The 14,231-nt window shown below is 45.8% G+C and overlaps 1 protein-coding gene across 1 annotated transcript in view; it reads right to left on the minus strand.

Moving 5' to 3' along the window:
• Nucleotides 1–12,161, minus strand: part of MAMLD1 (mastermind like domain containing 1) — an 82,036-nt gene extending 69,875 nt beyond the window's left edge. The window contains exon 1 of the mRNA XM_010403299.4: nt 11,864–12,161. Coding sequence (XP_010401601.2) covers nt 11,864–11,917 — 54 coding nt within the window. The 5' untranslated portion in view covers nt 11,918–12,161. The remainder of the gene's footprint in view (nt 1–11,863) is intronic.
• Between the last annotated feature and the right edge of the window lie 2,070 nt (nt 12,162–14,231).

Below are 14,231 nucleotides of genomic sequence, written 5' to 3' on the forward strand. Positions count from 1 at the left end.
TGTACCACAGGATGGTAATTTAAGTTAATCAAGCCCTAAGCTCCATGCAAAGTTTAACAGTTTGCTTTGCTATGGTTTGGGGAGCAGATGGCAAAGCACTCAATGGCTCATTTTTTGCCATTTTTGTACAAAGGGCTGTACCTGTTTCTGTTCCAGGCAGGAATGCCAACAAATGGATGTTTGCTGGACTAGCTGGTCACTGAATACCCTGAAATAACATACACGTAGATGCTCCACAGGGAGGTCTTGTGGGCAGCCAGAACTGGTCATTTCCTGGCTAGTTTGCCATTACTGCCATTCTTAGATATGATAAAATTAAAGCTACAGGCTGGCATAAGACTCTTTGTAAGTAATCCAGGTCTTACCTGCAGAAGTACCCACATCCACAGTCAGTTCCATGCAGACAAGTAGTACGGGTTTTCTTACACAACAATTGATTCTGTTGCTGTAGCTCACAGTATTTCTATGTACACTGTCTTCCAAATGGCTCCGAACTGTACCTAGCCTGGCACCAGAAACCAGTCTGAGGGTATCATTTGGATTTCAAACCACCTCTGTGGACAGTCACTGAAATGCTCTATTTCTGGCTAGGTTGTGGGCTGGGGGGGAGAGAAGAACTGACAAGGGGAAAATAGAAATTTGTAGACAATATGTAAGGCCAAAATGATTTTAAAGAAAGGGCAATTCAGATTGCCTATGTCAAGCTTTTTCTAGGTATGCAGAGAGGATGGAAAGCGAGGGGGTGAGCAATAAACAGTTCATCCTGAGACATTAAACATTTTCATAATTTATAACCAGCAGAAACCACACATTTATCCTCCAAAACAGGGAGCTCAGCCCCCAGCACGCAGTCAGTGGTGGTGTGTATGGGGTTGTACTTACACTAATTGACTGGGCTATCGCCATGGCTGCCCCAAGCATTTCGGGAAGTAGCATTCCTACAGCAGCACTGAGCAGAAATGCTTCACGTTTATTAACTTGTTGGTTTTGATTGTTGGATTGGCTCCCCATTCCCAAGGCTCTCAGATTTATTCTTTTAGCTTAACACTACAAAGTAATCAAATCACTCCATTACAGCTGACAGACTGTGGGAGCCCTGAAGGGGAGGAGAGAGCAGCATCAGAAGAAACATCTACATTTTCTCTTACATCCTTCACACTTGCCCTAAACTTCAGATTTGACTCATCTACATCTCTGGAATTCAAGAATATTGAACTTTAACTGACATGGGAAGTTATTTGAAGATGCAGGACTTTCACTTGAAATTAAGTTTGATCTACCTCCTGGGATCAGGGAACAAGATTCACGTCTCATAAGCACTGAAAAGCCCAAATGCACTCTCACTCTGCTTCAAGTCAAACACAAGTGTTGCTGCAACCAAGAAAACACCTTTCCAATGCTATTTAAATTCAAACCAACTAATCCATACCTAAGAAGAGGAGATGGAAGATTCAAACATGCGTTTGTGCCCTTCCATCAAATGTGTAGAATAGGTAAGAACAGGAAGACAAAAGAGATGGCTCAGAGAGCCAAGATTAATATGGAAATGGAGAAAAAGGGCATGCCTTGGGCTGGATTCTGTCTGTGTCTCTTCTGTACAATTTATTTTCAGCTTTATGCAATGCAGTATTAGAACATGCTTAGCACACAACCCTTGATGTGGAGGACAAAGAGAATTTTTTTGATTTAGACAAATTCCAACGTCCTTGTCTAATGTTACCCAATGCAAAATTAGAAAGAAATTAGTGCTTGCTTGGTCATGTGTTTTTAAAAATAATTTGAATGACCCACTGCTTAAAGTATGGACAGGGTCCTCTGTTATTAAAATCCAAACAAAGTCAGTACTCAAACTGACAGGGTAAAGCTTGAAGAAAATCCCCCAATGGGTTTCTTTAATAGAGAAAAACAAACAAAAAAATTCATGAAGCCTGTGAACAAACAGTCTTACAGAGTTTGGGCTTAATGCACCAACAATGTCAGGCATTTCAATGCAGTAGCATCAAACTAGATATTTACTGCTTGGTAGTGAGTAACCCTTTGAAAAGGGAGGAACGAAAATTCCTTTTTAATGAGTCACCATTTGACAGTCAGAGATCAAAACCTTTTGCCTGTTTTTCTGACTAGAAGATTGTATAAACTTGGGTTTTTCTCAGTCTCTGTGACTTTATTTAAATCAACACAATTAATTAAGAAAATAAGTAAGTTAAGGTAACAGAAAAAGTGAAGTCCTTTGAAGTACCCAACCACCAGCATGACCTACTGGGTTACTGAAGTATCAGATACATTCAGCAATTATTTCCTTATATAAACTTGGACTTGTGAAAATCCTAGTAAGTTTTTAAGTAACTAGTCAAAGCAAAGTAAAATTATACTCAGTATCCATCCTGATAACCACATGAAATAAGTGATACATAATTATTCTTAAACTAATGCAAATGTTTACATACTAAAGGTTACATACTAATGTATGGGGAGAAAGCTTCTGGTGTGTGTGGAACTGTTAGAAATGTCTTTGTAAAATATTGACTTTCTTACCTTTGCTGAAAACTTAAACCTATGAAGACCCTTGACAGAGAATGAGGCATTAAAATACATGCCTGAGGGTAGATGCCATTTTTGTCTTTAAATAAGACCCTTACATGAAATTCTGAAGTTTCAGCAAAAAGAAAGATACTATAATGTCATATCGGGGGGAAAAATAAAAGTATCCACCTGAGTTGGCATTACAGCCAAAGCAAAGAAATAAAACTGTTGTTTACACTGAGGGGGGCTTACAGTAGGATATAACTGCCTTTATTTTGAATATAATTTCCAACTATTTGAAAGGACCCTAAAGAACTCAGCTGGTAACACGTACTGATGATTTATAAACTATTTAACTAGTTAAGGATACTTAGTGTGAAGGTAAAGGTAAAGCACCATCATTCCCATTTTACAATGAACAAGTAAGAACCTAGGAACTATTTACTCTGAAAATTGCCTCCAGCAATAGATACATACAGATATTCAGGCCCTTTGCAAAAAAATGTTGACAACTTTGAAATTAGAATAAGCATTACTCAGCCTTGGCTTGCTATATGAAAACTCATATCCACAAAAAATCCCACTTGCTCCACAGAGCTGTCAAACCCTCCTGTGGAACTCTGACCAGTGAGAGCGTCTCCAAACCTGACTGTCAGCTCACTGAACCACCCCGTCCCTCACATCAGTCGATCTTAATTTATGTTCGATTTACTTGTAGATTGGAAGTAATTAGAGTAAATAATTACAGTAACTGGTTACAGTTTGGGAATTGAGAGAACTGAAGAAAGAATTCAGAGAAATAATCTGTTCTACTACTGTAAAGAGAATCAATCATCACTCTCCTCCCATTAGTCTTTTTGGCAATCTTGTGTCACTGTTGTCACAAACCTGGATAACGAAGCCACATTAATTCTCCTTTTGAGAAAGGAAATACAAGATGTGACTCTTTTAACTGTGTCCTACCTGACCTTGGAGAATCTTTAGGGGAAGTTTCCCATCAAATGCACCTACAGTTTTTACTGAAGGAGAATTATTGAGTTGAGCCCATGCTTTGTAACTCAAATGCACGACACAAAAATATACAACCAGTCTTCTGTTTCCATTAGAAATAAACTATCAGTACATAACCAATGATTTTTCAGGTCCAGCCTTACATAAGAAATTACACTTTCAAAGTCATTTTAACAAGCCTGGTTTATAGTTGATGAACACAGCACAGGATGCCAAGACAGCTACTGCACACTTCTGATGTAACAACAACAACTTTTAGCCACATTTTAGCTACATTTACTTAAACTGGAGATAGGCTGCATTTCCCAAGCCTAACCTTTCCAAAAGAAAAAGAACAACCAACACCTTTGTTGTAAATATCACAGAACTGGAAAAGAAGAAAGTCATCCCATGTTTCGTAACAGGAGTGGACTCACTCCCTTCAAGAGAGGAGTCTGCTCTCAATGCAAACTGTGGCACTGCTGACGTCACTGTGAGCAGGGACAAGAGGACATACGGCCTTTTGTACTGTTCCCATGAAGCCGCATGTTAAAAACAAAAAAAAATAAAAAATCATCAAAAATCAAAAACCATTATCCAGGCTGGAAGAAGCCCAAGCCATCATAAATGTTTGTTTATTGCGATTTGGCAGACCTTTTGAGAAAAAACAACAAACTACACTTAGATATGTAATCCTAAACCAAAATGTCAGATGGCAATCAAGTAGAAAACATGCCATTATTTTGAGGAAACCATGAATTATTTGGGGGAAACTTTTGCTGTGATGCTTATTTGAGTATTTCTCTGTAAGTAGATATCAGTTCTATTATTGTGGCTATAACTAATGAGTTAACAACACTATTTACACTAGTACTGTTGTATCATTAGAAACAACAAGATTATGTACTTTAATTCTAATACCAGCACAATTATTTTAACACCAAGTGTGGCAGATCTGACTCTGTACCCCCTAAATTAATTTCAGAGTAGTGGCTAAATAAAATGACATACTTCTTTGTGCTTTTGTTATAACACGCTCATGTGCAGCAAACTGTGAAGAAAATGTAGTAATTAGAGGTTAAATTAATCCCTGACAGACAGGCAGCTTAGGAAAGCTGGGCCCTCTTCAGAAAACAGAGCATAAAGCTTGCCAGTCTTTCAGAATTAGGCACAAAGAACAGGGAAGATTGGCAAGTCCCTCACCGCTGCGATCCAACCAAAGGGATGGAATGCTGAGAAGTCGGAGTAAGTCTTGGAGCAGCCAATACTACCAGGCAGATCTTGTGACAAATGTGATTTAGAGCTCCAAGGGATTGTTGCTGCAGCTGCTCGAACTGCCTGATCAGGATCAACCACTTGAAATTACAGACAGTCTTTTGCCCAGCAGAACAGGCTTCTAACCACCGTGTAATCCACCTCAAGACGTTAATAAAAGCGAACAATGGCATTATATTTCACAACATAACTAGAAAGTTACCTCGCTGCTTCAGATTTTAATGCAGGTAATGGGTTTCATTGCCCTCAACAGAGTAAACGTGCTGGGTTACTCTGAAAGCAATAAGTAGGTAGGTCTGGGGTATGTGTAACTCCCAAACCTGCTCAGGATTTTGAGGTACTTAATTCTAGAGAAAAAGAAACTTACACAGAAAAGAAAAACCATGCAAGAAGTAAGAGGCAGCCAGATCATGATGGTGATATGCAGCAAGTATTTCTTTTGTGTGTTGTCAGCAGAGGTAAATGTTTTTTCCAATCTCTCTAGCTGTGGCACATGAAAGTAGCCCGGTATTAAATCCATGCAAACACCGCCTGCTATCAACAAGGGGGTAACTGAAGGGCACCTGTTCTATGCTGTGCGAGAAGCATCCTGGTTCCTGCGCTGGCAAATCCTGGTGCAGGAATTGCAGAGGTGCCACTGCCTCCATTCCCACCAGACTGATATCTCCCCTTCAAAGGTGGAAGGCGCAAGGAACAGGCTTGTCCCTGGGCTAATGCTGCTGCCGCTCAAGAGGTTGCCGGACGTGGGGTGACACACTCCCACTGGTAACACCCGGCCCTGCAGAGGGAACCTTGATCCTGTCTGCACCAGGCTGAGCACCCAGCTGTCCCTGACCAAATGAGAAGGCACGACAGGCACCTGCAGCAGGATCACCCAGTAAGTAAAAAAACCAAAACCAAAACCAAATGGAAAGAAAGCAAAATGCCTTTATTACAATTAAATTAAAAGTCAAGCAGGGGGCCTGCAGCGATTGCAGATCCATGTGGGAGCGCATTAACACCACCAGCATTTCTGTACTACCCAGATCATCAATTATTAACAAATTAGGACATGCCTGATGGGGTACTTATGTAACACTCCTTTATCAATAAAACTGCCAAGTTCCTTGCAGGGAAAAGCAGCATGGATCTCAACAAGTCACAATATGACACCTTCCTCTGGACAGGGCATCGCAGTGAATTCTTGTCTCCCTCTCCTCAGCCTGGTCACCCATTCCCAAAGAGGACTTCTGGGCAGCCCAGCAGCCCCTGCCAGAGGCCCGGGGCACACCCCAGCCTCCCGTGAGCAGCAGCCCTTTAATCAGGTCAGCGCTTATCAATGGCTCATTGTAGCGATGAGGCAGCGCTCTGAGTAAAGGCCCATATGAAATCCTGCATCCCGCTGCATCTCCCACGCCTGGGCCCCACTGGCTCTCCACTGGCCCCACGGATACAGCCTCCAGCCACACACTCCCTGGGCACAGCATGTGTCCCCCAGCCAGTCCAGCTGGCTAGTAGGTAGGGAGGGGAGGAAGGAAACCCACAGCTCTTTCCTCTGCTCTTCCCTTTGGGCACAACTGGTTCTCCACAGGAGCAACGAGCCAGGTAAAATTCATCCATCAGAGACAATACACTGAGCCTTGCTTTGTGTCCATTTCACTTTCCCCATCAGGTGAGAGTGAGCAGGGTGGGGGCACGCAACAATCCCCTGTCCGTACTCAAGGGCCTGATCCTTGAGCCCATAATTCTCGGATCAAATCTGAACCTCATCCACTGCAAAATGAAAAAGGACTGCTAGGCTGGGCTCTGAAAGGTGAAAGCTGGGTGTACTCTCCTACCACCCAACACAACAAACACCTTGCAGTTCACCCAGGGTGCACACCAAGGCAAACAGCTCTGAAAGAGCTAATGCAACTTGGTAAGTAAATGTTGCACAAAATAAGTATTTTCTTCTTAAAAGAAAGTAATGACTTGGTAATACTTTTTCCTCTATTAAAAAAAATTAAAAATACAGTGAGAAAGGCTCCCAAGAGAAATAAGTACTCCTTCAAACTAATTTGCATTTGCAAGTTATCCCTGTCTGACTGCACTGCTCTCTGGTAGTGCAACTGGTGACTTCTAAAACCATGGAATCACATCCTAAGAGCCACAAGCCCTGCTTATGCTGTCACCCTGAAATATATTTTCACTGTGAACAGGGCTAACAGGCCAGTCCATAGCAACTGCAATGAAAATATCTACCAGAAGACAAGGACATAAAGTGAAGTCTCTAAATGACAAAGACTTCAATTTTTTTGTGCAAAGCACTAGCAGTAATAATACAGAACAAGGGAAAGAGACCGTGATACAAGTGCAGACTGTTTGCAAAGTTTCTCTTCAGCTGCTGGCAGCCCTGAAATGGGTTACAGAAAGTTACTACTGTGGTACTGATCACTGCCTGTTCTACAGGGCTGTTTTTTTAAAATTAAACAGCATTATTCTATTTCTATTTTCACTTAAAACAATATTCCACTATTTTCCAAAAGCCAGTCCAATCCTGAAACAACCCTAATGAGGGTAGTACTAAACACCCAACCAGTTTCTTCACATATCTGTTCAGTGATTGCCCTTTCAAGGGTACCCCCTTTATGGGTGCACAACACAAAACTTACTACAAGCACACACTGGTATCGTGCACATTTGGCATTTTACAGCCGTGCTTGAAAGTTCCCCTTCAAAATTACTGGCAAGGAAAGAAGTTCGCATAATTTTAGCACTCAACATCTGAAAAAATTAGAAATGTCCCAACTGCTCTTTGAGATGTATAAAAGAACAGTTGAAAAACTTACAGTTGACTGGTGCTACCTAGGTTACCCGTCAATGGCATTGAGACTGGTATATTATTAAGAGAGGTGTATGATGGGAATTGGTTTATTGTGCTGATCCATAGTAACCAACTCCTGTTCGTCCATCATTTATCTCTCTCACCAGCGACATATGGGTTTGTCTATTCACACTCTCAGCATTCTCTCTGCTCCAACAAACAGTCAGCCTTTTCTGCTGGGATAAGGAGATTTTTTAGTTACATCCATTATGTGCGTATCAACATTTATGGCAGGAAGATAATTGCCAAAGAGCTCAGGGGGATAAAAGCTCCCTCTTTATAACACAAACCCCCTTAAAAAATCAATATTGATATAAAACAGTTCAACGCAAAGCCTTGGCGTGTCTTCTGTTTCCTTCAGTTCAGAATGTTTTCTTTTGTTTTTTTAAACATAGCAAGTCAAACTGGAACATCAGGTAGAAAGCGTTCATAGTGAGTTACACCACTGCTTTTCCCACAGAGGATGATACAGCAGTGTACAATATTAATTGTTCCTCAAAGAAGTTTGCAGCAAATGTGTCAGATATAAAGAGGGCCCCTTGGAGAGGTGCCAGCACCATTTAAACTGATTTAGCTATCTTTATTTGGGGATCATACCAATTACTAATGAATCGTAACTTATAGTCACCTTCGCCTAAATGCTGAAAAACACTGACACAGCCAGCATCAGGGAACAATGAAAACCTGGGGATTCTGCCCCTTTCCCTATTTCAGGAACTCAACCTTCTACTACTCCATCCCCCAGTTTGGATAAACCCATTTGTCACAGCTTCTACAAGATTTACTTCACTTTCCTATGGCTATGTACTCATAAAAGTTATTTTAAGGCGACTTTCATCAGAGTAGCAAGTGACATAGAACATTTATTGATTAAATGACTGGGAACCAGTGAGTTGCACTGTACTTAACCTACAGGACGACTTAAGGATTTTACTTGCTGTTATTCTTGCCCTTGTGCTTCTTTCTGCCTCCCTAACTTTTGTCTCTCTCATGAAGCCCATTCGTAGGTCAATTCTTGTCCTACAGTCACACCCAGGCAGGTTAGTGACCACTTAAGTCAGGGCAAGAGTGTCAGCCTGACACCTGGGATCATGAACTCTTCCAGTAAATCTTCCTGCACGTTCAGAAATCATCTAGCACAATAGCTCCCTAATCCCATTTTAAATCTCCAAATGCTACCACACTGTAACATTTACAACAGGCCCAGTAAAAAACCAAAACCAAACCTATTGTATTTATTAAACACTGCTGCCTGTGTTAAGAGGAAGTCATACAAAAGAAGTTTTTAAAAATATAACTGCCTCTTTTAATTACCATTCCCTCTCCAAACCCTCTAACAACTACTTTAGCTCTAAAAAAATCCAAGACACTTTACAGTTCAAAATACTTAGTTACAAGGGACCAGAAGCAAAGCCCTGTCAATATGTGTTTTTCTGATTTTGAAGTATTACTTAAAAGGACTAAAAATAGAGTTGAAAAACCATGCGAAATAAAGAGAAAAAAACCCCCAAACCTCTGAAAATAAAAAGCTGAATTAAATTGAGCTGCTCAATTGTGAACATTGAACAGCTTTTCACTCACTCGAGGGCTGTTAACTGCATGTTACCTGGCTTACAGTACAGACTATTTGGTTTTTTATCCCTGAGCAACAGACTATTTCCTGGTTGAGTTTAAAAACTCTGTGACGTTCCAATATCAACCCACACATGTGTGTCACTGTCAACGTCAGTGGCAGGAAAACATTAGAAGTCACCCCCTGCTAATGCTTTCCTAACATGGAATTTCCTTGTACCTCGTCCCCCAGCCCACCTCCTCCTTCAGCTGAAAGCATCCTTCCCAAACTGCATTTTTTTTCTCTCTTCTAAACATATGGTAGGGAGAGAGAACTGAAAATGGGCAGTGCCAGCACTAGATCGCTGCTTTTTTAGGTGCTCGCGTGTAACTTACTCAAACTGCTCTCGCTGCCTTTCACTCGGCGAGCGCGGCCGCAGGGAAGAGCCCCCCTTGCGCGGGGGCTTCCCCCCTCTCCCCGACGGGAGGGTTCCCCCCGGGCACTACCAGTGCCTTTGCCACCGCCGTTCCCCCGGCACGCAGCTCCTCCCCGGGAACACACGGGGCACGTCCCGGGCAGCCCGGTGTGGGGGTGGCGGGGCCCCACTGACCCGGGGATGCCGGTGCGCCGGGGGGAGCCCGGGGCGGGGAACAGCACCCTGCTGCCGGGACCGGCAGGTTCAAGGCCGTTCCGGCTCCCTGTCTCCCGGAGGCACCATATGGTCCATCTTGCACATCAGCAGCTTTATTTCCCCATCAGCTCGGCCCAGAGGGGGAGCTCCGGGAGCAGCAGCCACCCCCTGCCCCCCAGCCCCCCGGGGCACCGGCATTAGGCATTACCCGGGGATTACGGGGCTAAGTAGGGGAAGACTCGCGTTATATAACCGGGGGAGCGTTCCGCCCTCCCGGCTCTCCCAACAGCCCGCCCTCCGGCCCAGCCGGGGCGGCCGCACGGCGGCGGGGGGGGAGCCCGGCGCCTCCGCCCCCGGCCCGCGGAAGGGGCCAGACGCAGTTAATCTCCGCGCTGGCGGGGCGGGGGAGGGACCGCGGGGTGCCCCCCGCTGTCCGAGGAGGAGGAGGAGGAGGAGGAGGAGGAAGGCTCTTCCAGGAGGCTCCCTGCAAGCGGCCGGTGCTCGCAGGGTTTATCGGCTTCCGACGGGACGAGGAGAGGCGGCCGCGCGTCCCCCGCACACCGCACCGGGGACCTGCCCGCCCGATCGCGCCGGCCGCGGCTCCGCGGCGCCTCCCGCCCCGCTCCCCGGCCCCGGGCTCCGCCGCCCCCCCGCCGGGAGCACCGTGGAAAACAAAAGCGGCCTTTTAATTTATTGTTCCGGGGGGGGGGGGGGGGGCGGAGGGGGGGCGGTGTGAAAGGAAATCAAAGCCCGTTTTCTTCCCAGAAACGGCCGTTCTCCCCGGGATCCCTCCGAGTCACCCTGGTGACAACCCCCCTCCAACCAAAGATGAACAAAAGCCGCGGTGCCCCCGGCCCCGGCGCTCCTCCGGGCCGAGCAACAGGCCAGGAGAGGCGTCGGAGGAGGGACCGGGAGGAGGGACCGGCTATTGACGGGGGAGAGGGGCAGCCCCTGCCTGGGGGGGGGGACGTGGGACCGAGCCAGCAAGCGCCGTGTTTACCCTGCCATTGCTCTGAACCCCGATCTTAATCATAGCATAAGAAACCAAAACAGTTTAAAGCGTGAGTCAGCATGCGTTTTGTTCACGCGTTCTGTTCCGAACACACGGACGGTCCGGCAGCGAGCGGCGAAGGCGCCGCGCCGGCAGCAGCGCCCGCACTCGGGGCTGTTCCCGCACACGCGCGCCCGCAGCTCGGGGCTCAGCGCCGCGCTCCACGCTCCCGGCAGGAATAACCCAGGGCTCCTTCGGGGCTCGGCCGAGCCTTTTGTTCACAATCCTGCCTATCGAACGTGCGCTTCAGGCTCCCAAAATAACCCGGCACGCGGCTGCCAACACAAATACCAGGAGTTATTAAAAAAATGATACTAGAGGGACCAGCACTAGCCCCTCCACGCGTGACACCCTCCCGGCGGAGTCCCCGGGCGATGACGGGTTTATCCTCCCCTGCCTGTCTGATCCAAGTTTAGCTGGAAATCCCCGGACGATGGCTGAGCCGGCCCGGCCGCACTGACACGGGAGCCCGCGGGCTGGCGGCGCCGGGCGCACCGGTGGGTCCCCGCTCCCGCTCGCCCCCGACAGCATCCACCGCCTCTTCCCGCAGCATCCACCGCCTCTTCCCGCAGCCCAGCGCGTCACCACCCGAGCAATGACACAGAAACCCACGGAGCGTCCCCCGCTGCCGCGCACTGGCTGCCCCGCCGCCGTGCCCGGGACCGCACCGCACCGCAAATCACCTTCTTCACCACCATTTTAAAGCCCACGGACCCTCTCCCTCCTGCCCTCCTCTCCGTGGTCCGACCTCAGCTCTGACCATAACGGAGGGCGAAATTCCCCCCTCAAGTTTCTGTCCCCTTCCCTCCGGCGGCCCCGGCACACGGGACCCGCGGGCAGAACGAGCCCAAGGTGGGCACTTTCTTGAACCGCCCCTGCAAACTTTCCAGCCTGGCTGCGACCGTGCCGAGCCCGGCGAGCAACTGTTCCGAGGGTGTTTAAGTCCTTTTAAACCAGCTCCTACTTCCTCAGCCCATATCGATTTCAAATGCTACTTACTGGAATATGTGGCTCCATCCGTGGTGCTTCTACCCGCTGGGAAACCAGCAGCATCTTGGACTGGGGATCAACCGGCTTTTAGATCCACTTTGGCTGTATTGAGCAAACCCAGCGCCGCAGAGGACTCGCAGCCTGTTTTCTCCTTTTAGGTTCCAGACAAGTTCATCCTGGCGTTGCAGTTTGCTAATGATTCACTGTCTGTCTCGATCTGCTCACTACATTTCCATCAACCCACAGCTTCCTCACTTAGAAGGTGGAGTTTGTGGGGTTTAAGTTACTGATAGGCATATCTAAGTGCTGTGTCACTCAAAGAGGAGGAGACACACACACACACACACACACACACAGACCGCACACTCACACACACGAACGGCTCCAGGCTTAAAGGGGAAGTAACACTTTCTTCTCTACAGAAACTGGACACCTCACAGATCCAAGGATTTAATTTTTTTTTTCTCCGTTCATGAAGGCGAAAATTAACCAGCCTACAGCCAAAAATTTAACGCACAAATAGCTGCTTAGAATGTTCAGCACCTTCCTTGTAGAGCTTCAAGTTCATTTAGTACAAAGTTGGATAGGTCAGAAAGCTACTGGCAATTAATAGATTTATTTTTCCTTCCAAATCAAAGTGCTCAAATCACTGAAAAGAGAGCCCAAAGCATGAAGTGTAAAGGTTTGAGTTATTCTTACAGTGTAGTTTCCTCTCCCTTTATGGCATATGATATTAAGCACTCTTAACACAAAAGGGTTACACTCATCTCACACAGGTGAACCCAGGTTAGCAAGAAGGAAACAGCAGAGTTGTTTCATTTTCATCTTTTGTGCTATGTACATGTCTTTTTGAAGACAGACACAATTCCAAATAGAGAGCTCCCATAAAGCCACGCACTTCTCATATGACTATAAATGTGCTTGCTACAAGCTGCAGCCCCTGAATACTAATTTTGATAGACCATCAGCTGAAAGCTGAGAACCTATTCAGACCTCCTCTTGGACTGTTCAGAAAGAACTGGGAAGAGCAAGCTGCAGGCAGCTAGAAGAGCACACTGGGTCCACAAATAATTGCTGGTATAATTTAATTTTATTACCTTGCTAAATCACTACAATTGTCACTCCTGTCCTGATAGATTGGAGGTGCTAGAAACCCTGTCCCAGTACATTGACTAAATGGATGAGGTGTGGAAGACTTAGTAGCATTTGTAAGAAAATGTCTAGTTTTTAAAATCATTCCTGAAATAGTGATATTAGTAAATTATGTTCTGTAAAATTAGGAAGAAAGTTATTTGAATACAACCCCTTTACTGTAACCAAATACATAAAAGTGGAGCCAGAATCTGGCCTTGCTTTCCTGAAAGTTTTCCAGAGAGCAATCACCTTCAACTTGGAGTAAACTTACAGACCTCCAAACCAATCTTTGTACCCTGAGCTAATAAATATTGGCAATATCAGTTAATCAACAGAGAAACATTGGTTTCCAGCTTCGCTGAAGCCTCTGGCTTGCCTGTGAGAGCTGTAACAATGGGCCCGCTTTCCTGAGCAGTGTTTGTGGTATTTCAGTTTGCATTGTTTGGAAACTTATTGGTTTGGCTTTTCTAGTGCTTTTGCCTCCTATATTATTTAAAATTATTTTGATCTGTTTTGTCAACTGAAAATAAAGAAGCACAAAAATAATAAACTTTTGTGGGTGTAAACACCCTGAATTCTACAGCCTCTGAGGGCCAGATCTCAAAAGGCTTCAGTGTCTAAGGAGGTTGCATCAACATCTGATGTTTGGGTTTGCTGGGCTGCCCAGACCAAGTCTACAACCCTGCCCGAAGTGCTGAGGCCCAAACACAGCATTAGGGCACCAGCATGGGATCTAAAAGAGCCAACATGCTAAGCAGGAGTCACCTAAAGGAGCAGGCTCAGTGAAGATACACATTCATCATGCTTGAATTAAACTCCACCTGGAAGACAGTGCCACTGTCTGCCCAGTGTGCAATGCCAGAAACCCTCCCCTGAAGATACGTGTGTACGTAAGGGCTCCCATCTTTCTCCCTGGAGAATTTGGGACAAAAATACATATGTGTGGAACACGTGGGGCACACAGGGATTCACACACACTGTAACTGGACCTACTGACAACACCACAATCAGATGATGAACGGTGGGTCCATGTCAGTTTTTCTATACAGCACCTTCAGTGTACACCAGTTATTGTCAAGAAGTTTTGTCATTTATGACTCTTGCCAGACATCTGAAGCTCCTGACAGATGACAATACTTCCTAAGAACTGTCATTTGCTTTGTTCACTTTATAAAACTAGACCAAAGGCCTTCCCCAAAAGGAAGATGACATGGGTAGGGTGAATAGGAGTCCTGTCTGTGCC

Source organism: Corvus cornix, chromosome 4A (genome assembly GCF_000738735.6).
Source record: "Corvus cornix cornix isolate S_Up_H32 chromosome 4A, ASM73873v5, whole genome shotgun sequence".
NCBI lineage: Eukaryota > Metazoa > Chordata > Aves > Passeriformes > Corvidae > Corvus > Corvus cornix.